At 37.3% G+C, this 27,348-nt stretch overlaps 2 protein-coding genes and 1 long non-coding RNA gene across 7 annotated transcripts; all 3 read left to right on the top strand.

Moving 5' to 3' along the window:
* The first annotated feature begins 9,702 nt into the window (after nt 1-9,702).
* On the top strand, nt 9,703-14,021 carry LOC113349822 (probable LRR receptor-like serine/threonine-protein kinase At2g16250). The gene is made up of 4 exons (XM_026593864.1): nt 9,703-11,921; nt 12,165-12,293; nt 12,717-12,739; nt 12,937-14,021. The coding sequence occupies exons 1-4, from the start codon at nt 9,964-9,966 to the stop codon at nt 13,542-13,544; spliced, it is 2,718 nt and encodes a 905-aa protein (XP_026449649.1). The 5' UTR covers nt 9,703-9,963; the 3' UTR covers nt 13,545-14,021.
* Nucleotides 14,022-15,896: 1,875 nt separating this feature from the next.
* Nucleotides 15,897-19,745, top strand: LOC113349820. 5 transcript variants are annotated; one of them, XR_003360388.1, is made up of 5 exons: nt 15,897-16,149; nt 16,722-16,864; nt 17,006-18,248; nt 18,341-18,619; nt 19,417-19,745. It is a non-coding gene; the product is annotated as an uncharacterized LOC113349820 (long non-coding RNA). The 5 variants fall into 5 exon arrangements; XR_003360387.1 differs by having other exon boundaries at nt 16,722-17,060; nt 17,237-18,248; XR_003360385.1 differs by having other exon boundaries at nt 16,751-18,248.
* A 2,263-nt stretch (nt 19,746-22,008) lies between these two features.
* Nucleotides 22,009-25,963, top strand: LOC113349819 (pyridine nucleotide-disulfide oxidoreductase domain-containing protein 2-like). Its single transcript, XM_026593863.1, has 16 exons — nt 22,009-22,335; nt 22,420-22,581; nt 22,670-22,852; nt 22,959-23,016; nt 23,160-23,210; nt 23,464-23,546; nt 23,637-23,724; nt 23,810-23,854; nt 23,946-24,020; nt 24,172-24,240; nt 24,334-24,449; nt 24,579-24,691; nt 24,864-24,943; nt 25,053-25,173; nt 25,253-25,319; nt 25,458-25,963. The coding sequence occupies exons 1-16, from the start codon at nt 22,073-22,075 to the stop codon at nt 25,597-25,599; spliced, it is 1,716 nt and encodes a 571-aa protein (XP_026449648.1). The 5' UTR covers nt 22,009-22,072; the 3' UTR covers nt 25,600-25,963.
* The last annotated feature ends 1,385 nt before the right edge of the window (nt 25,964-27,348 follow it).

The raw sequence follows: 27,348 nt of genomic DNA, 5'->3' as shown, positions 1-27,348 counted from the left end.
TTCTGTTTGTTGATTGCGGATTGAATAAAGAGTTAGAGATATTAAACTCTTTGATATACTTTACTCTAGATTAAGTCTGACTGTCTAGTACTGATTCTCTACAAAGTGTATTGGAGTAAATCCTCTCAGATTGCCAAACGAATTGTTGGGTGTGGTTGTTAGACCTCCGCATTTTCATTATCGAAAAACTGTTCGTTTCAAAACAAGGAACTTCAGGTAAAAGTTCTAATCATATCTCTTATTTTAATGACAGTAATTTTTATGATCATTTTTCACGTTTCAAAAGAAAGAGCAAAAAGAAAAAACAAAAAAAAACAGCAGCATTATTCCAGCGGTGAGTATACAACTCACCCTTGTGCAAACTACGCACAAGTCTTGGAACTTTATCCATGAAAATCCTGCTAGATAAGGATTACTGCGTGACAGGTGTACTATTTGCTTCAAGTAGTACTTGTTTATGATAAGAAACAGTATTTTCATATTGCAATCCTTTCATGATAAGTTCAATCAGATTTGAATGTTATGAGGCATAAGGAGTGCGACTGTACCTGAATCAGTGGGAGACTGATTTATGGCTCAACTACATTCCAGAACATAGTTAATTAGTAGTAGGCCAGTGTCTGTAGCGGTTTAATACAGTTTGGTTTTCAATCTGGACTAGGACCTGGGGTTTTTCTGTATTTGCGGTTTCCTCGTTAACATAATTTCTAGTGTTTGTATTGTTTTTTTTCTTATATTGTTTATCTTTATAATTTAAATATCACAGGTTATGCATTGATCAATCAAAGTACATACGTCCGACCTAGTTTGTCGGATACGACTTGATTGATCCTTGGACATTGCTCGTTGGTACCGTCCAAGAACTATCTTTGTGATTAGGTTCACGGATTCAATTTTGTAAACGTTTTAATCGCAATAGAGATAGAGATACAACTCTAGACACTTTCCTTGGTTGAATTTTAACTCTCAGAGTCGTGTTGAGTTTGTCCATACAGACTGCAGACGAAAAAGTTGGTGGTGTATTTTGGTACCCCCAGTGTTTTCAAGCACAAAACTGTTTCATTTCGCGTACCGGTTTGGATACTCATCCCGGTTCCATAACCACACTTCAAGAATGGTTCATATACGAGTATGCATACCGATCCGGTTCACGAGTTAAACAGATTTTCATATAATGTGCATAAGAAAATGCGTATCACAAATTTGTAAGTCGATATATATATAGTTGTTCCGCTACATGTATGAGTACATGTAATACGGGTTCAGACGTATAATAGTTTTCCCAGTTTGTAAGACTAATACCACTTTTTTGTATCCAAATCTATAGTAGTTCTATATTTCTCTAAATCGATTTGAAACATTCCCGAATAACACCAATGACACATATCACTGTTGCAGTCTATTTCGAATGATAAAACTTGTTTTTGATTCCGAACAATAAATTGTCCTTAACCGAAATTCATCAAGCATGAATAAATATTCATTAAGCTTAGTCATTATATTTCGAGAAATTATCAACATAAACTTGACTCGAAATTCTTGTCTATGCATACTAGTCTAATTAGTTATGCGACATCGTCTCAAATGATAGAAAAGTGAATATAACTTGAGATATAGGCAGTTCAGTCTTCACTTACCTTTTGTCGATGAAGTTCTTCAAAAGCTTCAGTTGATCTTCGCCTTCAAACGCTAGAACACAATGATGATTGCCGTGATGCACTGTTTCTCAACTACATTTCTATTCTAGTCCGATGCTTAACTAATTGTAGACTAGAAATCAAGATATATTTTTAACAACTAAATTTGACAACAAGCTTGAGATAGGAACACTTGTGAGTTCGACCGAGCAATGCTCTAACAATGTGTACTAGCCAAATCCAATTCTTCCTACGGCTACACGTGAAAATTTTCTCTCAATAATAAAACCTGATTAACAATGAACCTTCTAAACACATCTGTATTAGAAAAATAAAAGGAAAATGAATAATCGTCTGCTTAATTAATAAGCAAAGTGGTCTTCCTCAACTCTACTATAGCGAGCATGATTTTTACGCTTTTTATGAAAATGTCGCAAAATAACATAGTTCTAACTTACCCATACCTCTTTATTTACGAAAATGTTGCAGAATAGCATAGTTCAAATTTGTTCACACCTCTTCACTTCTACCAATTAGAGAATTGAACCTTCGAGCTTCAAAATGATTTGGAAAACTTTAGGATATCCTAAGTCCCGATAAAATGAACCCATATCTCCAACATAAGTAGAATGTAGGAATACGTAATTAGTACATTCCTCCCTCAGTAAGTTTAATCTTGAAAATTAATACCTCTATGATTTAACATTGTTATAGCAGGCATGGTATTATAAAATTAGCCCACGACATATAATTTACTTTTGTATGAATTTACTTGAACATGCAACTCATAGCGTGTTTCAATAAAAACTCTCCCATAACATTAACTCCATCCTCAACATTCTCATCTAATTATGGAACATGCCTTAACTCACCGCACGACATATCCCATTCAAATAGTTCGATTTCAAACAAGTTCCTCCTAGAATTACACACTAGCCTATCATCACTCGAATATCATTCGGTAGACACCCTACCACCCATGGTTTTCCTTATTAAGTGTCAACACTCGCTAATACATGATAAGCACGTATGTGCTACATTTTATACTCATATTTATATTAGGTAGGACTCAATATTTTGATTAATAACACTATTTTAATGTTTTTATAAAAATACAAGCAATTTCGACCACCGAAACAATAAACAGCTAAAAGTGACATTTGCGGCGAAGTCTCGATGTTACTCTCTGCATCAAAAGAAATCAGCTTAGTTAATGAACTTCTGGGTTGCGGGTTGCAGCACCAACTAATTCTTTCATGACCAGTAGTAGATAGCAGAAGAAGTCGGTGGGTTTCTCAATCACTCAAGCAAGCACGTCAATCCACTAGTGATGTTGTAGTAGGTGCATGTGAGATAAAGGGTCAGTTGGTTGGCAATGGGACAACTCCCTTGTTGGCAGACACACAAACCTATTGGTGGGATTAACACATAATGTACGTGGCTAGTTGTGTATACCACACCTCATTTTTCTTATATGGAAACAGAAGAACCATGTGAAGATGAAGGACAGAATGGAATTGAGCAGCGTCTTACAACAACAGGTCTTTTGCAAGGCAGTGGTGTCTGCACAGATTGGAGGTTCTCGAGTTCATGGCTAACATGGAAGAATAATGGTTTCCGAAGAAAATAGCTGCTGCCGGAAAAGAAGTTTAGATGCCACGACTTAAAAGTGCTGCCTTGGTGATGGATGTGAACTGAAGTACATAAAATTATTGGCTCGAGTTACTAAGAACTTCAGTTGGTATTTGACCTGAATTTGTGCCGTGAAAACAACACACGGGGAGAAGAAGATCTTGGCAGTATGAACTGGTTTTGCGAATCATCTTTGCATCTCAATACAGTTTTGAATCGGGAATGATGATGGATTAACGGCAGCTGTTTGTGCCGTACGAGACTTGACTGCTGGTGTTGGATAGACTCTCAGTGATGGGTTGAGTTTGATCGACTGAAGTGGTTGATTCTGAGAGATCAGTGGAACAACTACCTTGATGGTTAACGAGCTCTGAGATAGAGTGTGACTAAGCGGGAAGATGCTGACACGGAGAGTTCGGGAGATTACAGAGCTGTGAAAGTCGAGTTGCAGAAGAATCACCATTTCTGATGTTGTGAAGAACACCAAGAACATAAGGCGCGCAACAGCAGTCGTTTCTCAACAGTGGAAACGACACACTGGCGTGGGTCGAGAGCTGCGGAATCAGCGACAGTACTGTTTTATCGTTCTTTGGTTTGCAACAATTATAAGCGTTACAAACCCGGTTTTGAATTATTTCTCCCTTTTCATCATTTGTAAACACCATTTGAGCAATGAAATCTACTTTTGAACGTGTTTCCAACATGATAATGAGCTAAATCTCCCACAACCAAGGCAATGAGGAAGCTATTTACGCATGAATAATTGGTAACTATTTTATTTTCTCTAATTTATAATTTATAATTCACTCAATCACTGCTTTTGCAGGGTTTTAAAATGTTTACATAATTTTCTTAATTACTTGTGATTCAATTTGATAGATTATACTTTGTTTAATCAATTGATAGTCTATGCTTGGGGAATACAATTAATATTTGAGAATATGTTTGATTATTTGTGAATTAAGAAATAAGGGACTTAAAAGTAATTAGAGTTTTGGATTATTTGCCATAATTTATTCATGTGTGATAGTGGAATCAGTGTCTTGATTATTCCTAATAATCTTGAATTAAGTTTTGTTTGTTTTTAAATTTCATTAAATCTAAAATCTTTTGCTTTCACAAGTCTCAACGAACCTATTACTATTACAACAACTTGAAACCACATCAATACACATGCAATGCGCTACTATGGTATTGGTGACACTAACACTAACCGGTACTGATCAAAATTGAGGATTCATATTTAATCATTTTCAGTTTTATTGATTTTTTGTATATTAGATATTTAAATACCATTTCATGTATAATAGTAGATAAATTAATGAAACTAATTGAATTATCGAATTCAAAGAACGTAATATAAAATAAATTATTACATTTCAGACCAAGCATGTTTCCTTGTCTTTAATATTCAATTAACAAGAAAATGTCATATTGACTGACCAAAATATTTACAAAAAACAGTGGAGTCATTGCGTGATGTCTTTGCCATTACATATAAGAAATATAGGTGTTAACAGATCCTGACCGTTGGATCGTTCAAATAATATCACCCCGACTAATACTGCCGTCTCCTTTACTCGTTGGAGAAAATTACAAATGAGTATCGGCTGATACGACTAACTATGCTACAACCGCCAATATAATTCTATATTGTATTGCAAGACATTTTCCGTTTGTTGTCCACTGAAATAATCGTTTTTGGCAAAATAAAAAAAGTTGGTACACTGACAGAGCTACTAAGGATCTAGTAGGGACCGTTGTCCCCCCTGGATCTGTTGGAAATACTACTGATATGGATGCTATAATATGCGAAGAAGTACAGATCGAGGCGTGTAGATGTCACTGTCCTTAAGAATAGTTTCCGCCCCTCAAGGTGCAAACGGTTTAATGGCGTCTATTCCCCAGGATTCAACGATCTCAATCCGGTGAGAGTGCACTCTCAAATACAGGATTTTTAATGAACTAAATGAAATAGTTTACGGAAAAGTAAAAGAATGAAAGATCAGTACAGATGAGAATTAAAGAGAGATTTTTTTGTTATTTTACCAAGTGACAAACCTCTACCATATATATAGAGTTTGAACAGACATCAAACGTATTTTTTCACAATACTTTGTATAGATGCGTCTCATGGGTTTACAACCCTTCAGTACATCTGTTCATTCGTAAGCACATATTGAAGAGTTAACTAATCATCACTACTCTTACGAAGAGGTGTAATTCATATACCTCTCTGTAATCCTCCAATTTACCTCTTTCATATAACTGTTGAGATCGTATCTTTGTAACTACTTATAGTTAGTTATTGTAACCAACTTAAGTGATACATTGTACACTTTCTGCTTAATGTATTTTGAAATACATTACCATAATACCAACAATCCCCCACATCTCAAAATACTTTATGCTCGTCAGTAAACATATATGATAAACTAGTGCATTTGAATTGGTGCCGTCTGGGCTATGAACCAACTCTAGAATGATAAATCATAATGTTGCAAAAGAACATGGTGAAATCGAAATTTCTATGAACCAATTTTTCTTTTGTGTAAACTAGACGATTTATGACCACACTTAAGTTTAATTATCATTATAGTTCTGTGGTTTGGCGCTTTTCGGTCCTGCGCCCTCCAGGTTTCATAAGTTTATATAGAAACATGCCTTAGTTTCTATTGGAATCGACCTTATTCCAAACTCACATAGGTGAATTTCCATCAAATGTGTACTGCAGTTATACACACCAACAAATGGTACGGAATTCATTAAGAGTATATGAAATAACTCATCCTTTCTTACTGCATAAATGCATTATCACACCACAACAGGCCTCTCACAAAGTTTGATAGTGTTGTAGAGCGACTAGTGACTTGTTTTGCCTCTATGAACCTAGTTGTTGGAGTTTCCAGACATATATGTGAGGTTACCATCACCATCGATCATGTTTTCTCTAGTTTGTAACTTAAACATTTCGCGCGGTCACAAAGACAATTCACTAGAGATGTACATTTGATATTCAAAAATGAAACACTTAGTTTCTATACAGATATATATGCTCAGTATGGTTAGCACTTAGCAGTAATTACCATAACTTGGTTCCTTTTGCACTTAGTAAATTAAGGTCTTATACATTTCAGTAAGATATTTATAACCCCCACATTTCACGCCTTGCTTAACTGAAATATTCAATTGCATTAGCATAACCACGAAGAATGACAAGTGAAAGTTAGTCGCAATTCGAAACACATACTGCCCATCAAGTTTCCTTGATAATTCCAAAAATAAAATAAAATAAACATTAATGCTGGCAAATGTATCACATATCAACTCAGATACTAAAAGACATGCAAGACTCCTTCATTGGTAGTACCCATGTATATCTTGCAAAACGACATCAGCAAAACTTCTTCTTAAATTGACTTAAGAAGAGTCATCATCATCCTTTTTCGGTTTCTTACAATCGACAACGTAATGCCCAGGTGTTCCGCAATTGTAACATTTTCGATTTTTCTTAAAATTGGCACCACGTGTTTTCAGATTCTTATGTGTCTTGGATTTCTCGTTTTTTTTCTTGTCTTCCGACATGGAGGATCCGTCGACCAAGTTTTCTCTGGAACTGAAATCCATCGCCATTTCAGACTTGTCTCGAAACCTGTTTTTCTCTTCTATTCGGATGTGAACAATAACATCCTCAAATTTCATCGTCTTCTTTTTGTATTTCATGGAATTCTTGTAATCTCTCCATGAGTCAGGAATTTTTTCAATTAAGCAACCAACCACAAAAGGTTCAAGTAAATCAATTCCCTAATTTTTCAGATCACTAATCAATACATGAAACTCATGTATTTGTAAAGTGACATCCTTGTCATCTAACATATGAAAACGAACAAAATTTCCTATTGCATATTTCTAAGTACCAGCATCCTCTGTGATATATTTATGGTTCAGATTTTCCCATATTTCATGTGTACTTTGATAGGAACAATACAATCAAACAAGTCATTAGACAAAGTGTTGAGTATAGTATGGCGACATACCTTGTTTGCTTTACTCCATACATCAAGAGCTTCTTCATAATTCTCAAAACCTTCACTTGGTTTTGGTTCCGTCAAATACTGCGCCAAATTCCTCATATCTAATGAATTGAAAATATTTTCTTTCCATCGCTTTAAGAACGACCCATTAAAAGGTTCAATCTTAGATACATCAGGAAGAGAACGAGCACTAAATTTTACAGCAGCCATATGGAAATCTATTCTTAAGATTGTTGGAAATACTACTGATATGGATGCTATAATATGTGAAGAAGTACAGATCGAGGCGTGTAGATGTCACTGTCCTTAAGAATAGATTCCGCCCCTCAAGGTGCAAACGATTTAATGGCATCTATTCCCTAGGATTCAACGATCTCAATCCGGTAAGAGTGCACTCTCAAATACAGGATTTCTAATGAACTAAATGAAATAGTTTACGGCAAAGTAAAAGAATGAAAAATCAGTACAGATGAGAATTAAAGATAGATTTTTTTGTTATTTTACCAAGTGACAAACCTCTACCCTATATATAGAGTTTGAACATACACCAAACGTATTGTTTCACAGTACTTTGTATAGATGCGTCTCATGGGTTTACAACCCTTCAGTACATTTGTTCATTCGTAAGCACATGTTGAAGAGTTAACTAATCATCACCACTCTTCCGAATAGGTGTAATTCACATATCTCTATATAATCCTCCAATTTACCTCTTTCATACAACTGTTGGGATCGTATCCTTGTCACTACTTATAGTTAGTTAGTGTAACCAACTTAAGTGATACATTGTACACTTTCTGCTAAATGTATTTTGAAATACATTACCATAATACCAACAGGATCTTGTGATATTACCTAAATAGGTTTGGTGATTTGGTAATCTTAATACATAGGGGGTAAATATATGCGAGAATATTGGAGAATTAGTAAAAGATGTGATTTCCTTTCCTTATCAATAGTTTTTCTCCATGGTAAAAAAAGAAGAAAAAGAAAAAGATGATGCTCTTCTGGACTAAATGATCAATGAAAGTTCTACACTGCTAGAAAATTCAAAAATCCGATAGGCAAAAATAAAGTCAATTAAAATGATTAGATAACGAAGAAATCAATTAAACCCTTCTATAGCATGTCTATCACAGGAGAATTCAAATATTAACAAGTATTTTAATGTGCTGACAACCTAAAATATAAAGACTTAAGGGCCTAGGCAAATAAAGCTCTCACGTTGAACGGTGAAGAAACCTTCGCTTCCCATTTGGTCGAAATAGGTCTTTTCTGAGTTTTGTGAAATAAGCGTTTTGGTGAGAACACGTGGCAACATATGATTGCTTTAAAAAGAATAGGAAAAAGATAAAAAAGAAAATACCAAATTCAAGTTGGAATTCATGACGTGACAATATTTAGGTGAGGACACTTGGCAACGTATGATTGGTTTAAAATTTATAAATTCAAAAGGAAAACCTAACTTACTGTGTTTGGATTTTTATAAAAATCCAAATTCAATTTGGAAATCGAGTACCTACCATATTAGGACTTTTTTTTTTCCAAATTAATATAGAAAGGAGAAAGAAATCCACATATTTCACACATATTTTCTGCGAAAATAAAAGGAAAAAATAAATAAAATACGACATATATTTGCGCCGCCACCCCAAATCAAAAACCCATAGCCACGGGGAGGGCAAAGCCCCGCACACCAAATGAAAAATGCATTGCTGCGAGGCAGGAATAAAAAATGCAACGTCACGGGGCAGGTCGAAACCCCGTAGACATCAAATCAAAAATGCATCTTCCCCCGTGCACATCAAATAGAAGATACACCATCACGGGGGGCAAAAACCCTACGCACATCAAATAAAAAATACATCACCACAGGGCAGAACCCTGCCCACACCAAATTAAAGAAAAAAATGCCCGGTGCATGCACGGGTACAAATCTAGTATAGTTAAAAAAAATGTGAAAAGAATTTGGCGGCCTTTTGCGGCTTAGCGAATTTTAGATCATGACTTTCAATACATATATATACTTAAACAAAAGTTTAGGCTCCGTCCCAGTCTTGGTAGGTAATTTTGAGAAGGTTAAAATGAAAGATCTGGTCCGCTTAACGTGTGGAGAACACTTTCGGGAGGGTGTCATCGCCCCATTAGGAAAACGACACTTGTTAACAGCGATTTTAAAGATATAACTAGGGTAGGGCCAAAATTTTACTCCCTCTGTTTTGAAAAGGTGATATTTTCATTTTTTTTCCATTTTAACCTGAAAATGCCACACTGAAAAATGAAAGTATTTCTTTTTTAGAAACAGAGGATTAGTAGATTGGATTCAGCTGGCTTGTCCGATATTAACGCTAGTCAACCCTAATTTTGAAGAACCGGTAAGCGCCGGTTTCGCCCTATTGTCTTCACATCACTTGTTTTCGGTTCTGTCAGTCCCCCGGCTCAATTCCTCAAACTTTCTCTCCCTCTCTTTAGATTTACAGCTCCACTACGCAAACATATAGAGTAAGTCAAAATAATCAACGCAGTGAGAGAAAAAAGAGAGAAAAACTCCAGGGTTTCTGTTTTGATCATTCACTCAATTACTGCATTTGGGAGTATTTTGAATTTGAAGATGCATTTTGGGTTCTTGGTTTCATTTCCATTGATATCGTAGAAGAAGAATGGAGATTCAGATAAGTATAATAGTTTCTATACTTTTACTGTTTCAGTCTAGTAGTATAATATCAGGGCAGCAACCAAAAGTTAGATTAAGCTCAAGAACAGAAAGACTAGCATTACTTGAACTAAGATCAACATTAGGGTTAAGAAGTAAAGATTGGCCAAGAAAATCAGACCCATGTTCAGGTTGGAGTGGTATTAAGTGTAGAAGTGATGGTAGAGTCATTGAGATTAACATATCTGGATTAAGACGGACTAGATTAGGTCGTCTTAATCCTCAGTTCTCTGTTGATTCTCTTGGAAATTTTACTCATCTGACAACATTTAATGCTTCTGGTTTCTCACTTCCTGGTTCAATTCCAAACGTATTCGGTGAAACATTAAATTCCTTAGAAATTCTTGATCTTCGTTATTCTTCTGTTATTGATCCAATTCCACCTTTGCTTGGTAATTTGAGTAATCTAAATCAGCTTTATTTATCAGGTAATGGAATTACCGGTATAATTCCTGAAACATTAGGTCAATTGTCGAAATTGTCTGTGCTTGATTTGTCTCAAAATTTGATTACTGGATCTATTCCTGTCTCATTCGGTTCATTGACTAATCTCGCTAGTCTTGATCTTTCTTGGAATTTTTTAGCGGGTCCCATTCCTCCTTCCCTAGGAACTCTGAAACGCTTACAATTCTTGAAGCTTTCTAATAATAGTTTATCAGCTTCAATTCCTGCTCAACTTGGTGATCTTTCTAGTTTAGTGGAACTCGATCTTACAACAAATTCTTTATCTGGGTCTTTACCCATAGATCTTAAAGGGTTGAGAAATTTGAAGAAAATGTTGGTTGGGGATAATATTCTAGATGGGACGTTGCCTGGAAACCTGTTTACTAGTCTGAATAAATTGCAGTTTGTGGTTCTCAATCACAACAATTTGTCCGGTCCTCTCCCTGATGTATTGTGGTCAATGCCTGAATTGCGTTTTGTTGATGTCTCGTACAATAACTTAACCGGCATTCTTCCAAGTCCAAGATTGAGCGATAATGCCAGTGCCAGGGTGTTGAACCTCTCAAACAATCAGTTCTATGGAAATTTGGATTCCAGTTTTGTGAGCATCAGCTTTATTGATCTGTCTGGTAATTATTTTGAAGGTAAGGTAGCTGATGAAGCCCTCCTGATGAATTCTTCTCTCACTAGTAATTGTCTTCAAAACCTACCAAGTCAGAAAAGCCTGGAAGATTGTACATTCTTTTATACAGCTAAAGGCTTGCTTTTTGACAACTTTGGGTTGCCAAATACAACTCAACCACCCAAAGCTTCACCATCAAGGAAAAAAAGCAGAAAGTGGATATTCATATTGGTGGGAGTTTTAGGTGGTCTTTGTGTCATTGCACTTCTGGTGTTGATGCTTTTGTTGTGTTTGCGTAAGCGTGAAAGAGGCGTTGCTGATCAAACGACAAGGTCCGTTACGGACACTCCCCCTGTTGGAGGCACTCCAGGCCCTTCTGGGGGATCTAAAGATTTCTCAGAAGTGGGAGAAGTGTTTACATATGAGCAACTACTGCGTGCCACGGGGGGTTTTAGTGAATCAAACCTTCTCAGGCATGGTCACTCTGGAGACCTCTTCCAAGGTGTTTTGGAAGGTGGGACTATTGTAGTCATCAAGAGGGTTGATATCCGCATGATGAAGAAAGAATCATACATGGTGGAGCTGGACTTGTTTGGTAGGGTTTCTCATACCAGACTGGTCCCATTCTTGGGCCATTCTTTGGGGCATGACAATGAGAAGCTCCTAGTATACAAATATATGCCAAATGGGGACTTGTCGACATCTTTGTACAGAAAAACAAGGGAGGGCGATGAAGGTTTGCAGACTCTGGATTGGATAACAAGACTTAAAGTTGCAATTGGAGCTGCAGAAGGTCTTTCTTATCTACATCATGAGTGTAATCCTCCTCTCGTTCACAGGTATCTGACCACTTGCTTTTACTTGCTTCCCATTTCCCCCTGAAAAAGTTGGTCATCCTAATGCCATGAACTTGTTAATCTGTCTGCATCGCATCAGTTATGAGATTAGTCCGTTAAGAAAATTTCAGCTATCTTGTTAGAAATCTAATAGCTTACCTATGGACGGTAGCTGTCTACATGTTTCATGAACTCAATAAACAAAATTTTAATTTCTCTAACATTTTCTCTTTTTGATGGTTGAAGAGATGTTCAAGCAAGTAGTATACTTCTAGATGATAAATTTGAAGTGCGGCTTGGAAGCTTGAGCGAGATATGCTCTCAAGAAGGGGATACTCACCAAAGTGTTATCACGAGGTTGCTGAGATTGCCACAGTAAGTCTACTGCCATCGACATGGTGATTCATACTATTTCTTCTCCTTGATCTGTGCGTAAGACACCTGCATAATAACCTTCAAAATGGTTTCTTTTTTGCTTCCAATATATATATAACTTTGGGATAAACCCTTTTTAATTGCTTATTTGTGGTAGGTCTTGATAAATCTCTTATTTTCTTCCTTTCTACGTCCTTTTAGCTGTTTTCACTTTCAGGAGTTTTGTGACACCAAGGACACTCCTAGTCAGTATTGTTTAGACTTTAGGGAGATTAAAAGTCATAGTTTCTATATTACTATGAGATCAATATTCCTCTGACAGATCCGTGTATACTGGATTTTTTATTTTTGTTGTTGTGATGGTTCCATTTAGTTTACCTGTATATCGTCTTTCCTCTAATGACAAATTCTTATCATTTGCAGGAGCTCTGAACAAGGCTCTTCTGGTAAGTCTAACTTTCCTTAATATCGAAACCATCATTTGTCATTTGTTTACTTATTTGGAGATGAGTGATGGTACAGTCATGGGCCTGAGCTGTATCAATATCATTCTATGCACACACCTTGAACTGCACAATAACTACTGAAAATTGTTCCTACTGATCTAATTCTGCTTTCATTTATATTCTTTGAAAACTTTCAGGCTCGTCTGCAGCAATTTGTGCTTATGATGTTTACTGCTTCGGGAAAGTACTACTTGAGTTAGTAACAGGAAAGTTGGGAATTAGTTCATCCAGTGATGCTACAACAAATGAGTGGTTAGAACATACATTACCGTACATTAGTATATATGAAAAGGAGCTAGTAACAAAGATTTTGGATTCTTCTCTCATGGTCGATGATGACCTCTTGGAGGAAGTCTGGGCTATGGCTATTGTTGCGAAATCCTGCTTAAACCCTAAACCATCAAAACGGCCTCTTATGAGGTACGTCTTAAAAGCGTTGGAGAATCCTTTGAAAGTGGTAAGGGAAGAAAACACCGGCTCAGCAAGACTAAGAACAACATCATCTAGAGGATCTTGGAATGCATCTGTTTTTGGCAGTTGGCGTCACAGCTCGTCTGATATCACAAGTGCTCCTGGTCAAACCACCACCAGAGAGGGAGTCGGTAGCAGCTTAAAACACTTAAGCACAATAGGTTCCCAGGGTAGTGGTGGAGGTGACCTCTCAACGTCCAACAAAAAGCCGTCTAGCGACATCTTTCCAGAACCTTCAGATTTGCCAGACATTGAGAGGCCAAGAGCAGATTAATACACAAAAAGTGGAATTTTACAATTCTTTATGAATAATAATACAGGTAGGTTCCCATACGATTGCCCTGCTCATCGACCTCGTCTCTCTCGAGAGAGGGAGGGAGTGATTATTGTGTTGACAGTTGTAAAGTCAAATTTGTTAATTTTGTGATAAGGTACATGGCATGTGTGTTGGCAACAGTGATTGGATAGGTGGGGGAACATGGAAAGAGTAAAATTCTTAACTGGGCAATTTTTTGATTTTGAGTGTTCAAAACAGATGTGAATAGTCATTGAGAGAATGACCCGAAGTTGTACTGCCAAGAGGAGGTTTGTTTTGGTCCAAAATTTGGGTGAAGTTTCTATCTGTAATTGATCATTTTTATTCATCAATTTTTTTATTTTTCACAATCTGGAATGTAAATTGTAACTGCTACTTTCATTTTTCTCTCTTTCTTTTATCAATACCAAATGTTATTCATTTTTCCTTTTTCCACTTTTTTTTTCTTTTTGGTAAGTCCAAAATTTATTTATTTCGACAATGCAGTACATTATTTATACAAAACATTTGGTTGGTAACCTAGCGATAAGTTGGGCTCCAACGTCTTTTTGAATAACAATGTCTAATTTATGAAAAATAAAGCTACCAAAACCACTACTAGCATCGTTACTAACTAAACAATTTTTCAGACGCTTGAGAAAACACAAAGTATCCTCACCCAATTCTCCTAGAGTAGAAAAAGCTAAGACACTTAAGCCATGGACATGCGAAACACACTTGTCCAAGTATTTTGAGTGTTTACGTGAGACCGCACTAGATATAGCTTTTCCGGGGACGAAAGAGCGAATTCCACCACCTGTGAAGGGCGAGACACCTGTGACATCCATACAAACATCCTTTCCATTTTCCCAGTTGAGCACAAGAATATCAGCAGGTTTCAACTCTTTGTCATCATCCGTCAGAAAACCCAAAGAAACTTCCTTACGCGCAGGCACACCAGCTTTGTAACAAATGCCAAAGACTACATCACGAACAGGATCATGCGAAACACACTTGTCCAAAATTGTATCGATGAATAGCAAATATTTACAAAAAAAGAGGTCCAAAGAACCCAAAAACTTACAAACTATTTAAATCAACGCTTATGCAACAATTAGGGCTGCACATGGGCGGGTATGGGCGGGTATAAGCTAAAACCAACCTCGCACCCATAGGCTGCGGGTTTTTATTTTTATAACCAACCCCGCACCCATAAACAGCGGGCGCGTGTTAATACCCGCCCGCTACGGGTTGGACGGGTATGGGTTTAAGTGGGTTTAACCCGCTTTTTTTCAACAAAGCCAATAACAGTCAACAGAAGTCAATAACAGAGGTGTATTAGCAGTAAATCAGGAAACATCAACTGTGGTTGCAGTGAAAGTACTAGATCTTCAAAGACGAGAATCTTTCAAAAACTTCACGGCTGAATTCAAAACATTAAGTTCCATCCAGCATCCCAGTCTCGTGAAGATACTGACATCTTGTTCTAGCGTCGATTTTAATGGAAATGAATTCAAAGCTCTAGTCTTTGAGTTCATGCCAAATAGGAGTCTCGAGAACTGGTTGCACCCAGTTACATTTGACGATCGACTTCAAAGTTTGACAAGGAGATCATTGAGTTTCGAAGAGAGATTGAATGTAGCCATAGATGTTGCATCTGCATTAGATTATCTCCATCACCACAGGCAAACGCCAATAGTCCATTGTAATCTAAAGCCAAGCAACATTTTGTTTGATAATGATATGAATGGTCATGTTGGCGATTTTGGATTAGCTAAGTTTCTAGGTGAAGTCACTACCAATGTAGAATCGGAAGATCACAACATTGGTACTTCAGTCAGGATAAATGGCTCGATTGGGTACGCTGCTCCAGGTACGAAAGTTTTTTCAGTTCCCAATAACTTTGCATAATTTGTAGCAATCAAAAAACATCAAAACGTATGTTACATTATATCTTGCGGGTTTTTCGGGCGGGTATGGGTGGGTATGAGCTAAAACCAACCTCGCACCCACGGACAACGGGTATTTTTTTCATAACCAACCCCGTACCCACAACGGACGGGTATGGACTAAAAACCCACGGGTTTAGCGGGTACGGGTAGGTATGGGTATTGTGGGCGGGTATTGTGCAGCCCTAGCAACAGTAGTGTTTGTTGTGTCACCCAGTGGTCAGGATACCTTGGTTTTTTCTAACTAGCGGTCATGATCTTCCTTCCCGTCCCTGCGTAGTTTCTAGGTTTGATCCAACGCTCATCCACCTTCACGTGCCACGTGAGCGTTGTAAATACAACACGCAAGTCTTTATTTCTTTTTTCTCCTCCCCCACTCTTCCATTCTGTAACGGATGAAAAACCATAACCAAGCTCTTCAATTTCAAGATTTCTCTGCAACAGTAGGCGATTTTAGGGGAGATTTTTTTTACAGTCCATGGCCTTTTCATATTCATCTTTCCGATTTCTGTTATCCATTCCTCATCTTAAGTTTCGTAATTAAACGCTTAAATAAACGGCAGCTTTCAATTGATTTTTCTCTACAAATGGTCTGATCCATTTCGAATGGAGCATCAATTCAACCCATTCTACACGTAAGTTCCTCCTCTCTGCATATTCAGCCTTTTCCCTAAAATAATTCGAGAATTTCTTCTCAGTAGTTTTTTCGATTTATAGAATTTCTGCTTTGCATGATTCGATTTTTAGTTTTATTATTCAACCCTGCTGTTTTTTTGATTGCTTAATCTGATAGTGTTTGCTTCATAGATAATGTTCAGTAATCCTTGAATTTTTGCTGGCTTACTCTGATAATGTTTGATTAATTTGGTTTGATGGAAATTTTTCCCCAATCAATTTCACCTTTTATCTGTGTTTTTGGTTTATTGATTTGGTTAAACAAATACTAGGCATTAGCTGTGCAACGAAAATGATGTTCTGAACATGGTAATTTTTTTTTCCCCACCTCTTATTGATTTTTTAATGTTACTTTAGTTAGTAATTAGGTTTGTTTCCGATGAAGTTTTTTTGGTCAGGATTCCTAATCGAATTAGATATATTATTCCAGTTTGAGTCTTATGATTTCAGTGGAAATCAACTTCTCAGTTTGGGTTTTTGTTATTTTTGGATATGCTTTACCTAATGCTACTTTTGTATTGTGATTGTGTAGGTACTGAATGTGTTTTTTCATTGGCGTAGGTTCGTAAATCCACATCAAAATGGCATCGCAGGTCAAATGAAACCCACCAAAGGTAGGCTTCCCAGCCACACAGGATAACTTCAAGTGTGGATATGGTTATCGTTAATGGGGAGGTATTCATACAAACTGTTTCCATTTAGTTTGTTGGACTGTATTTAGTCGATTCTGTTTAAGTATAGTGTTAAAATACCCTATGAGGTGCTCAAATATACTGTTGATCTAAACAATTGATTCCACGGGAGACCAAATTTCAGCTCTGCTACTACCAAGTCCCAAGACTAACTCATGAATCCAACAATTGAAGTTACAGTAAGTTCTTAACTCATGAATCCATATTTCAGCTCTTCTACTGCCACAAGGGTAAGGTTAATTGAAAATCACCAGTAAGTTATTGGCGATCTATACCATCAATGTTCCAGAAAAGGTCATATCTTTAGTGTTTCTTCTTGCAGCTTGATGTTTGTTTGTTCTTGGATTAATTGCAGGATCTAATTGATTAATATTACAATAACACTATCATCAAGGGAATGGACAGTACCGGTGAAGAGCTTCAAAGCAACGGGTTGCCTTGGTGATGGTTCAAAAAAACAGTAAAGCGGTTCATCTTTTTCCCTTTATCTTGCACCTCAACTCTATATCTTATCTGTGATAAAAAAAATTGAATGAAAAATAAATCCTACAATAAGATTCATCTGTAATTGTTAATCAACTGTATTGATACAAACCTCAACATTCCCTCAATCACTTAGATCCAGGCCTATACCAATAGGTATCTTAGATTTCATCAGTAAGAGATTCTAAGAAGATGATGAAAGATTTAGAATGGGTGCGTTTGATGCGTTAAGTTTATGTTTGTTCATGTATTGGTGGAGTTCCTTTAAGGGTGACTGTTAGGTATCTTTCAAGCCTTGGTTCCAATGTAAAAATGAGAAGGATGAATCCTTTAAGGAAACAAGTTTTGTCTCAGGTGTTCAACAGTTACAGTCTCAGGGTATCTTAATTAGAGACAGTATTTTTTAGGTATAATTTGACATGTAATGATTGTATAACTACGTTTTAGTTTATCTATTCATCGCATTATTACACTAATAATGGAATATTCCATGAATTACAGTTAATTAAACACAATAGCTAAATTGACAAAGGGAGATCTAATAATATAATTTGACTGTTAGTCTATTCCTGTTTCAAAGTATCTTAATTCATTTGTATCTGTCATGAATATTGTTAGTCTTATTACTATGTAGACCCATTTTTGAATATACCCAAATAACCCAATCATCTCAGGTGTTTAAGCTTTGTCGATCGGTTTAGTCCTCAACAATTTTCATGGAGTCGTCTTTTAAGTCTGTCTAATTTGGTTTATGTATCACTTAGTTCTTTAACAAATTTTGGTGATGGTAACTTTTTACCAGACACACTACTGCGCTCTGCATCTTCCATTTATGATGTTAATTGTAGAGGGCTGTCGATATTTCGTAACCAGACAAACTGTAGGTAATCACTCCAAACTGTAGGTTTCATTGTCCCAGAATGTTGAAAACTTTCTATTCGTAACTAATGTGCCAGTCTACTTGTCCTTTTTGCAGTCTTTGTATCTCTGGATAGTAAGATCAGCAAATGAAATTGTTGACCCACTATGAGCTCAGTTGCGGTGCGAAGGACCAATTGCTAGACCTCACTATTACATGAGGGACCAATTGCAAGACCCACTAAGAGTTTCAGATACCATTGTTTAATAATTTTCCTTAGTCGTTGCAGCCAAATGATGACAGGAATATGGATGTCATGATGCTTGATCTTGCACAAACATGCAGAAAACATTAACAAATCTGCGGCCATACTTTAAACTTATTCATTTTTGTAAGGTTTGTGCATTGCATCCGTCTCCCGCATATAGGCATTAGTGCTACAACTGTAGCACAATGCAATTCATAAAGAGTTGCTTTTCTGCAGTTTTATTTTAAATTCTAATTGATTATTGGCTGCTGCCTTTTGTGGGGGCATGGGCAAGTGCTACGTACAGGTACACTATGTTTTAGGGTCTCCACTTCTCTATTACTCCATGGCCCATAGTGCATTATCATTAGATAGCCTCTGAAGAGTCATGCTCATTGTCTGTCTCTTTCCTTCATTTTTTTCGGTGATGCTTTACAAGTTTATTTATTTTTCCCTTCATTTTTACTTCTCATTGTCTGTCTCTCTTTTTCCATATGATCATCATAATATACATGCTCTTCTTAGGAATTTTTGATTTAATCAGTACATCCCTTACAATAGTTACCTGTGGCCACAGGCTCACAATAATAATCACAATGTCTTATCTTCAGCATTCAGCACCAACCTATCAATATAAAAAAATCATCCATCACATATCGTTTATGTTTCCATTAGCATTAGTTGTATTTATATTTTGTGCGGAAGGATACCAGTCACATAGCCTAGCTCATTATGACCATGGTAAGTGCGAGAGGGACATGTAAGATGGATACTTAAAAATCTTATGTTGCCACAGTCTTGCTACATGATACTGCCTAATATTTTTGGGTTACATTTTAAAACCTATTGAAAACTAGCAGCTTGAAGCAGATGTTAAGAGTAATCTATATTATTATTCATTAAGCAAAAGATATACATACTCACTCTTTATTGATGATATGTGCAGGTATGAAAGCAACGAGACTAATTTGTCATGCCGCCTTCAACTGTCAAGTCAAAGTATCGCAATACAATTTAATGGCTAAGTTCAGGCCATCAAGAGGTCATGGAGGTAGAGTAGTTTTCCAAGCTATTTGCAAATCAGTTCCAACATGTAGAAGTCCACCCAGTTTCGACCAATACAAAGGTTGTAGATCCAGCAACCCAAGTCTGCAGTCCGTAGAATAGCAATGTCAGTATAGCTCTGTTCAATATAACTTTCTTAGTTCAGTTGTGAGTTTGGAGTATTTGTGACTTGGTTCAGAATTTGTTGAGTTGATTTATCCTCCAAAATTACAAATTGGTAAGCTTCTTTATATGACTTTGATTTGGTCACTGTTGTTGAGGTTTCAATTGCGACTTTGACCAAATAATGGGGTTCAGTTTGCATTAACATTCGAAAGTTTGTCCAATTACAGCTGACTGCTAACGTGGTTCCTCTGATTGTTCATTAAATTCGTTCGTCAATATCCTGATGTGCAAATATTGGTGTAGATAAACTTATTTTGGTAATAACTTTTGCCTATCCATTTATAACACTTTTGCCTATCCATTTATTTTGGTAAGACTTGATCAAATTTTAATTACAACTCAGATGATTTATTTTGACCATTTAATATGTATGTTGAACATTACCCAAGCTAAAGCAGCTGGAGATTTCAAACGATTACGGTATTCTTTTTTCCTTTGATAATATTATGCGTATCTTATTAATGAATTCCTCTAAAACGCATGACCCGGAAAAGAAAAGATTTCACTAAAATCGCATGATTAAAATAAAAATCATCACGAATTCGAATACGGAAATGAGATTAATTAGTTGGCGTGAAATGAGATGAATTAGTTGGCGTTTAGAAAATAGTTGATACCCCAGTTTAGGACAATGCGAAATAGCCCGTGATGTTAGGCACGGGTCATTCCCTAGTCTGAAATAAGAGACATTAGGATATTCTAAAGAGTTTAGAAAATAAGGCCTCTCATCATAATTCAGCCCTTCACCATTCCTTAGTACACAATCTCTTTTTGCCATGGAATCTGCCGTAAAATTCGCCTCACGATAAGTGTGCACAAACCGGATCGAATCATAGCTGTCTTGAATCCTTTTCCATCTTTGTCTAGCAAACCAGGGCACATTAGAATTTTCAAAAACCATAACCGCACCAATAGAATCAGAGGATTCAGAGCGAACCAAAACTTTTCTAACAGCCCACTTCCTTGCCCATTCTAAACCAACTATCACACCACATAACTCCGCCAAAAAATTATTAGTTCTCCCCAGGCCAATGCTCATGGCTCCAACAAAGTTACGATCATGGTCACGCACAACAACTCCAGCACCCGCAATACCAGGGTTTCCCTTGGTAACACCATCACAACACAATAGTAATTCATCCCTATTTGGCGGCACCCAAGTGCATTCAATCGGCTGCATTTGCTTTACTTGTCTATGACGAACACGGAAGCAATTCAGTATCTCTAAATCTGCTGAGTTATTATGCATAAAGCTCTTCAATCGCACAGCATAATCATGGATCAAATGAAAAACTCGTTGCTTAAAAAAATGTACTGACTGTCGTGTTCTGAAAACAGGCCATATTCCTTGAATGCCACGGCTCGGAACGAATAACCAAGTTAGTTAACAGCCATAAATCTTTGATAATTCTGCTCCTTCCTTTAACTGACTTAGAGCGTTCACAATGGACGACTAAACCCAAATATAGTGTCCAGTTGATAGGCATAGTGGGACGGACCATCGATCAAAATTTGATCAAAGACTAAAATCCAGACCAAATTTGGTCTGCGACCAAGACCAAACCCAAATATAGTCGGGCGTTTATATAGTCCACGCCCCATAACCAGGCGGACGTATAGTCCACGTCCCACCCCAGACGGACGTATAGACCACGCCCCACACCAGGCGAACGTATAATGCACGCCCGTCTGTTTTTTTTTTTAATCTTTTGTGTGGGGCGGGCTTAATACCTCCGCCCCACTCTTTACAAACTTCAAATGCATGGGGCGGGCATAGTACCTCCGCCCCACTTTTTTTCTTTTTTTTTTTATTTTTTTTCTACACCGGGCGAACGTATACTCCCCGCCCCACACCAGGCGTTGGTATATTCTACGCCCCACACCAGGCGTTGGTATAATGTCCGTCTGACCAAATTTAGTTTTTCCACCGTAGGGTCACACACCAGATTAAACCCAAAATTTGGTCTTTTTTTTCCTCTTTGGTCTTTGGTTATACTCGCACCACTGCAGTTGCTCTTATAAGAGGTAACCACGTCATAATGAGGCTGTAGATTGAACAAACCTGAACACCACTGCAAGATTTGAGTTGCAAACGTACAGCTCCACAAAATATGCTCCAATGACTCTTCAGCCACCTTGCAAAGGTAACATCTGTTGGCTAACTCAACTTTGAATCTTGTCTTGAGTAACCGAGCCACCAGCTTTTTGCTTTGCTAATCGAAACGATTCAAATCGGCTTACTGGGCCCATCCTTAAAAAAGTGAATCATCACCTGGTTAAATATCAAAAAGATTAGCCACCAAGGGAAAGGAGTCTCAGTCTCTTCGATTTCCCCCAGGCAGACACAGCAGAGTTGCAAGAAGGAAAAAAAAATGTGGAGAAGATACTTGTGTAGTAGTAGTAGTAGGAATGGAGTACAAGGCGCAGTAGAGAAGAAATGGGATGCAGTAATCGTAGGCGGAGGTCACAATGGTCTTACTGCAGCTGCTTATTTAGCTCGATCAGGTCTTTCTGTTGCTGTACTCGAGCGACGTCACCTCATTGGTGGTGCTGCTGTGACTGAAGAACTCATTCCTGGTTTCAGATTCTCTCGTTGTAGTTATCTCCAAAGCCTGCTCCGGCCTTCTATCATCAGGTTTCTAAACACTACTGATTTATTATGATTTTCATTATTTATTTATTTACTGTATTTATTTTCTCATACCAAAAAACAAAAAAGGGAATTGGAGCTAGGAAGACATGGATTGAAGATGTTAAAGAGGATTCCATCATCGTTTACGCCTTGTGCTGATGGACGTTATCTTCTTCTAGGACCTGATTCTGAATTAAATCACTCTGAAATCTCTAAGTTCTCCAAAAAAGATGCCGACGCTTACCCAAGGTTTTGCATTACCACCAATGTTACTTTCGTGTTTATTTTCTTCTTACGCTTTTTACTGTTTATGATGTGTGCTGCTGATTAAATGTAGATATGAGAATCAATTGTTGAAATTTTGTAATTTCATGGATTTGCTTTTGGATTCACCGACTCCTGAATCTTTACATGGTGATCGTTCATCTTTTACTGAACGAATGAAAGATAAATTGCAAAAATCAGCATTTTGGTCTCGATGTTTGCGAGAAGCTATGTCCATGGGACAAAAGGACATGGTGTAAGTGATCATTTCACTCTTGTTGGATTTTATTTCTCCTGTCTACTCTTAATAAGAAATTTCATGTTTTTTTTTTCTTTTTTTTTTGTTTACCTTTGAAATACAGGGATTTTATGGATCTTTTACTATCTCCATCGTCAAAGGTTTTGAATAACTGGTTTGAGGTTGTACATTTTCTAAATTGGATACTTTATTACTATAAGTTTTGTTTAATAGGGTAAGGGTTACTATGCGGTGTTATATTTTCTCGTAGTGTATTTAGTATGCATTTCTACGAGTTGAGAATGCATTCATCCACTATTTGCAGGGAGATGTGCTGAAGGCAACACTTGCAACAGATGCTGTAATTGGGAGTATGGTAAATTTCTGAGCTGATTTTTAGGTTTCAAAACTTTTTATGTATCTACAAACATATTTCACCTAGCTACCAATCAAAAAACATTTTATACGGAATTCTTTCTCGACCCTGACTATTAGAATGAGAACATTCAGTTCATTCACCCAACAACAATTTACTTCTTTTAAGTTGAAATAATTAACCAATAGAAACCTTCAAAAGATTGTGTTATCATTGATGATTGTTTATTTGTTTCCCTCCTTTGCTTTACAAGGCGAGTGTCCACACACCAGGTAGTGGGTATGTTTTGCTTCATCATGTGATGGGGGAAACTGATGGACATCGTGGTGTTTGGTCGTATGTATCTCCTTCACAGCTTTTTCTTTTCATACATGATATATATAGACCTTCGGATACTTTTGCTTTTACAAACTTTAATTTCTGTAGGTATGTTGAAGGTGGGATGGGTTCAGTATCCTCAGCGATAAGTAATGCTGCTAAAGAAGCTGGTGCTCATATTATAACAAATGCAGAGGTGTAGTAGTCCTTTAAAATCTCCTATCTCAAATATTGTTGTGAAATCATCAGACTGTTTTCTGAACTCTGGTATCTATCTCTAGGTAGCTCAATTAATGATTAATGAGGATTCAGAAGCTGTTAATGGGGTTAGTCATTCTTTCTTGTGGCCTCTAGAAAATTTCTTCAAAAGTAAATAAAATTCACATCATGATTGGAAGTTGGCTGTATTATATCTAGGTACTGTTGAAGGATGGAACTTTGGTGCATTCTTCTACTGTTTTGTCGAATGCAACTCCCCACCATACATTCACGGTAAATAGTTAAGCGGTGAAGATTTTGTTCTGAAGTATAGTCCGTTGATAAAAAACCACCAGAAATAAAATTGAGGTCTTGAATTATTCGAGTAACTACTTGAATTGATTTTATGTCCGACCAGTGATCACCTTTCTGACTTCTTTCACAGGAGTTGGTGCCTCAAAATGTGCTTCCAGAAGATTTTCAACTTGCAATTAGGAACTTAGACTACAGCTCTGTAAGTATTTTTGGTTTATTGAGAAAGAAAGTCACACCTCACAAAGAAGTAAAATTGCGGATTATTGTAGTCACTGTGGTTTATATCTGGCAGGGCACGACGAAAATTAATTTAGCTGTAGATAGATTACCTCAATTCAAATGTTGCAACCCTTGTGGTAGTGAGGCAGGTCCTGAGCATATGGGCACCATTCATATTGGTGCTGAAAGGTATGCTATATAGCCATATCTGGCTCAATGATTGTTAAACTTTGAAGCTTGAAACAAATGGATTAGTATGAAATTTCTTTCTTTTAGTTGGGACTTAACCTTTCTCATTTCCATTTTGCTTCTTTCAAGTATGGAGGAGATTGATGCTGCTTGTAAAGATGCTTTGAATGGCTTATCATCACGAAGACCTGTTATTGAGATGACAATTCCTTCTTCTGTGGACAAGACTATTTCTCCACCTGGTAATTAGATGTTTGTCTTCAAACAACAAACCTTCAGTATGTTGTTGCTGTTTTTCTCTAGAGTATCTATATGCACCACAGAGATTTTCTGCTACAATCAACATTGGATCATGTTAAACGAAAGGGTTTTCTTTACATATTGAACATTTTTCTAGTTTGCTTGTTATTGTAGGTAAGCATGTGATTAACCTATTTGTGCAATATACACCCTACAGTCCCTCGGAAGGTAGTTGGGGAGATCCCAAATACAGAGTAAGTAGTACGTTCAATCTTAGCATGTCAGCCCTACATTTTAACTACTTGGTCTGAGAAGAAGTAAATCCACGCATATGTAACAAATGTTTTTCTTTTTCCCTATTAGCAATTGTTCGCAAATAGATGCTTTTCACTTATCGATGAATATGCGCCGGGATTCAGCTCATCGATCATTGGATATGACATGTTGACACCACCAGACCTGGAAAGGGAGTTCGGTCTTACAGGTATTGAATTCATTCCGTAGTCACAGTTGTTGGTTTCCATTACCTTTTCTTTTGTCATCTATTCGAACAACATTTACAGGAGGGAATATCTTTCATGGTGCGATGGGATTGGATTCACTCTTCCTAATGCGACCTGTCCATGGATGGTACATTTCTTGCATCTTCAACCTGTGATACCACTGTACAATAGTCAAATTTCTGTATTGTATGTCTGCAAATTGTCCATCTTCTAAGATAGAAGCTGTCATAAATAAAAACATAAAAAATACATGGATGTCACACAGGTCAGATTATAGGACACCAGTGCGAGGGCTTTATTTGTGTGGAAGTGGAGCACACCCGGGTGGTGGTGTGATGGGGGCATCCGGTCGCAATGCAGCTCATGTGGTTCTTCATGATATCAAAAGCAATTCTTCAACTGCTTAATGCTATACTTGCAGCCAGCTTATACTGAACCTGATGTTGTATCATCGGAAAAGCGCTTGTTGGGATAAAAGCAGCTTTCTCAGCCGAACCAATCTTTGACCGACATGTTGTATCATGTCGGTCACAATGTCCAGCTTTCTCAGCCGAACCAATCTTTGAGCTTCTATCTAGTTGTTGGAATAAAAGCAGCTACTTATGTGCAACCTCCAATGTGGACGATGCTGGTCTAGATGGCATGTAGAACTTCCCTAGTACCTCGTCAATAGACATTTGCTTAGAATTTCTGTAACTAAAACTTTACTTTTACAAATCTCTATTGACAAACACTGATCAAATATGCTAGCTATACTATGGATCTTCTTAACTTGTATACCCGTGTACAAGTTAAGGCTCCTTCCTATGGGTATGTTTGCCATTTAAGCACCCACTATGGAGGTGGCAAACTGGCCTGGCTAAGTGGCAAATTTGCCACTTAGCAGGCCAGGTCAAGTTTCTACCGAGCAGTCGAGTCTCGACCGACCGACTTAGTTTACGCCGTTAGGTGTTAACTACACCGCTGGCGGCTCCTTTTAGACCAGCCGACTTAGTTTACGCCGCTCTGTAGAATCTGATCCAACGGCCATAAAATCTCCCCCTATAAATACCACATTTCTCTACCATTTTAATTCACACCTTCTTCCTATTTTCTTAGATTTTCCAATGGCTCATAACATGTCTATGGCTCAATTCATCAAAGAGCAACATGCAGCCGAAAATCAAAGATTTGCACAGCAACTGAATTTTAGCACGTTAGAAGATGAATGCATCTGTAGGAATTATGTTTTCTTCACTAATCATCCAATCGTTGGTGGAGCATTACGGCTTATTCCGTTTTGGGGACGCGTTTTAATGAAATTTGAAGAAGAAACAACGAACCTCAACAATCGCAATTCGATGGTCTTGAGTGCTCGGTTCTCCGTAATTTCCAAGAATGTTAACAAGTATATTGGTATGATAAGGGAAGAGGCTCGAAACATGAGAAGTGGTGAAACCCTGTTAGAGATTGATCAAAGATGTGGTGCAAAGTGGCTCTGTGACAAGGAGAGAAGTTCTGATATGTCAGTTACGAAATCTTAAAAGTGTTGCCCCAGTTTAATCTAGCTTATCAATTATAATGTAAGTTCTCAATTTTAAGTTATGTAGAAAACTTGAAATGTAGATTATTATTTATCAAACAAAAGTGAAATATCATTAACGATTTAAACAAACCACGATTCATATTAACGACTAAACAAAACTCTTAAACTAACGATTACCGCCAAATACAAATTCCCCTAAGCCTGTTGGATCTTGTGAAAACTCATTATTCTGACTCTGAGATGGTGGTTGAGTAGCATCAGGTGAGTCATAACCTTGAAATGGTACCGGACCCATTGGAGGTGCTTGAAATCGGTGAAATGCTGAACTTGTTGGGGTATAAATTACGGATTTCCTAAATGCATCCAAATTTACGTGTGCACCACTAGGAGTAAGTACAAGACCTTGAGGAATGAAACCAAGAGGAGAATGAAAATCCGTCTCCATCTCCATCTCCAACTTTGCTTGCTGAGTTTCTTCCACCATAGTCTCTTCCATCGTAGAGTCATGACGACTTCTACGACCTCCATGACTTCCACTTGCGTGACTTCCACTTGCACGACTTCCACTTGCACGACCTCCACTTGCACGAACTCTTGTATTGCTTTCACCGGGAATTTGAGAACTTGACCC

This window comes from Papaver somniferum, chromosome 2, assembly GCF_003573695.1.
Source record: "Papaver somniferum cultivar HN1 chromosome 2, ASM357369v1, whole genome shotgun sequence".
NCBI lineage: Eukaryota > Viridiplantae > Streptophyta > Magnoliopsida > Ranunculales > Papaveraceae > Papaver > Papaver somniferum.
This window is presented reverse-complemented; position numbering and strand designations above follow the sequence as displayed.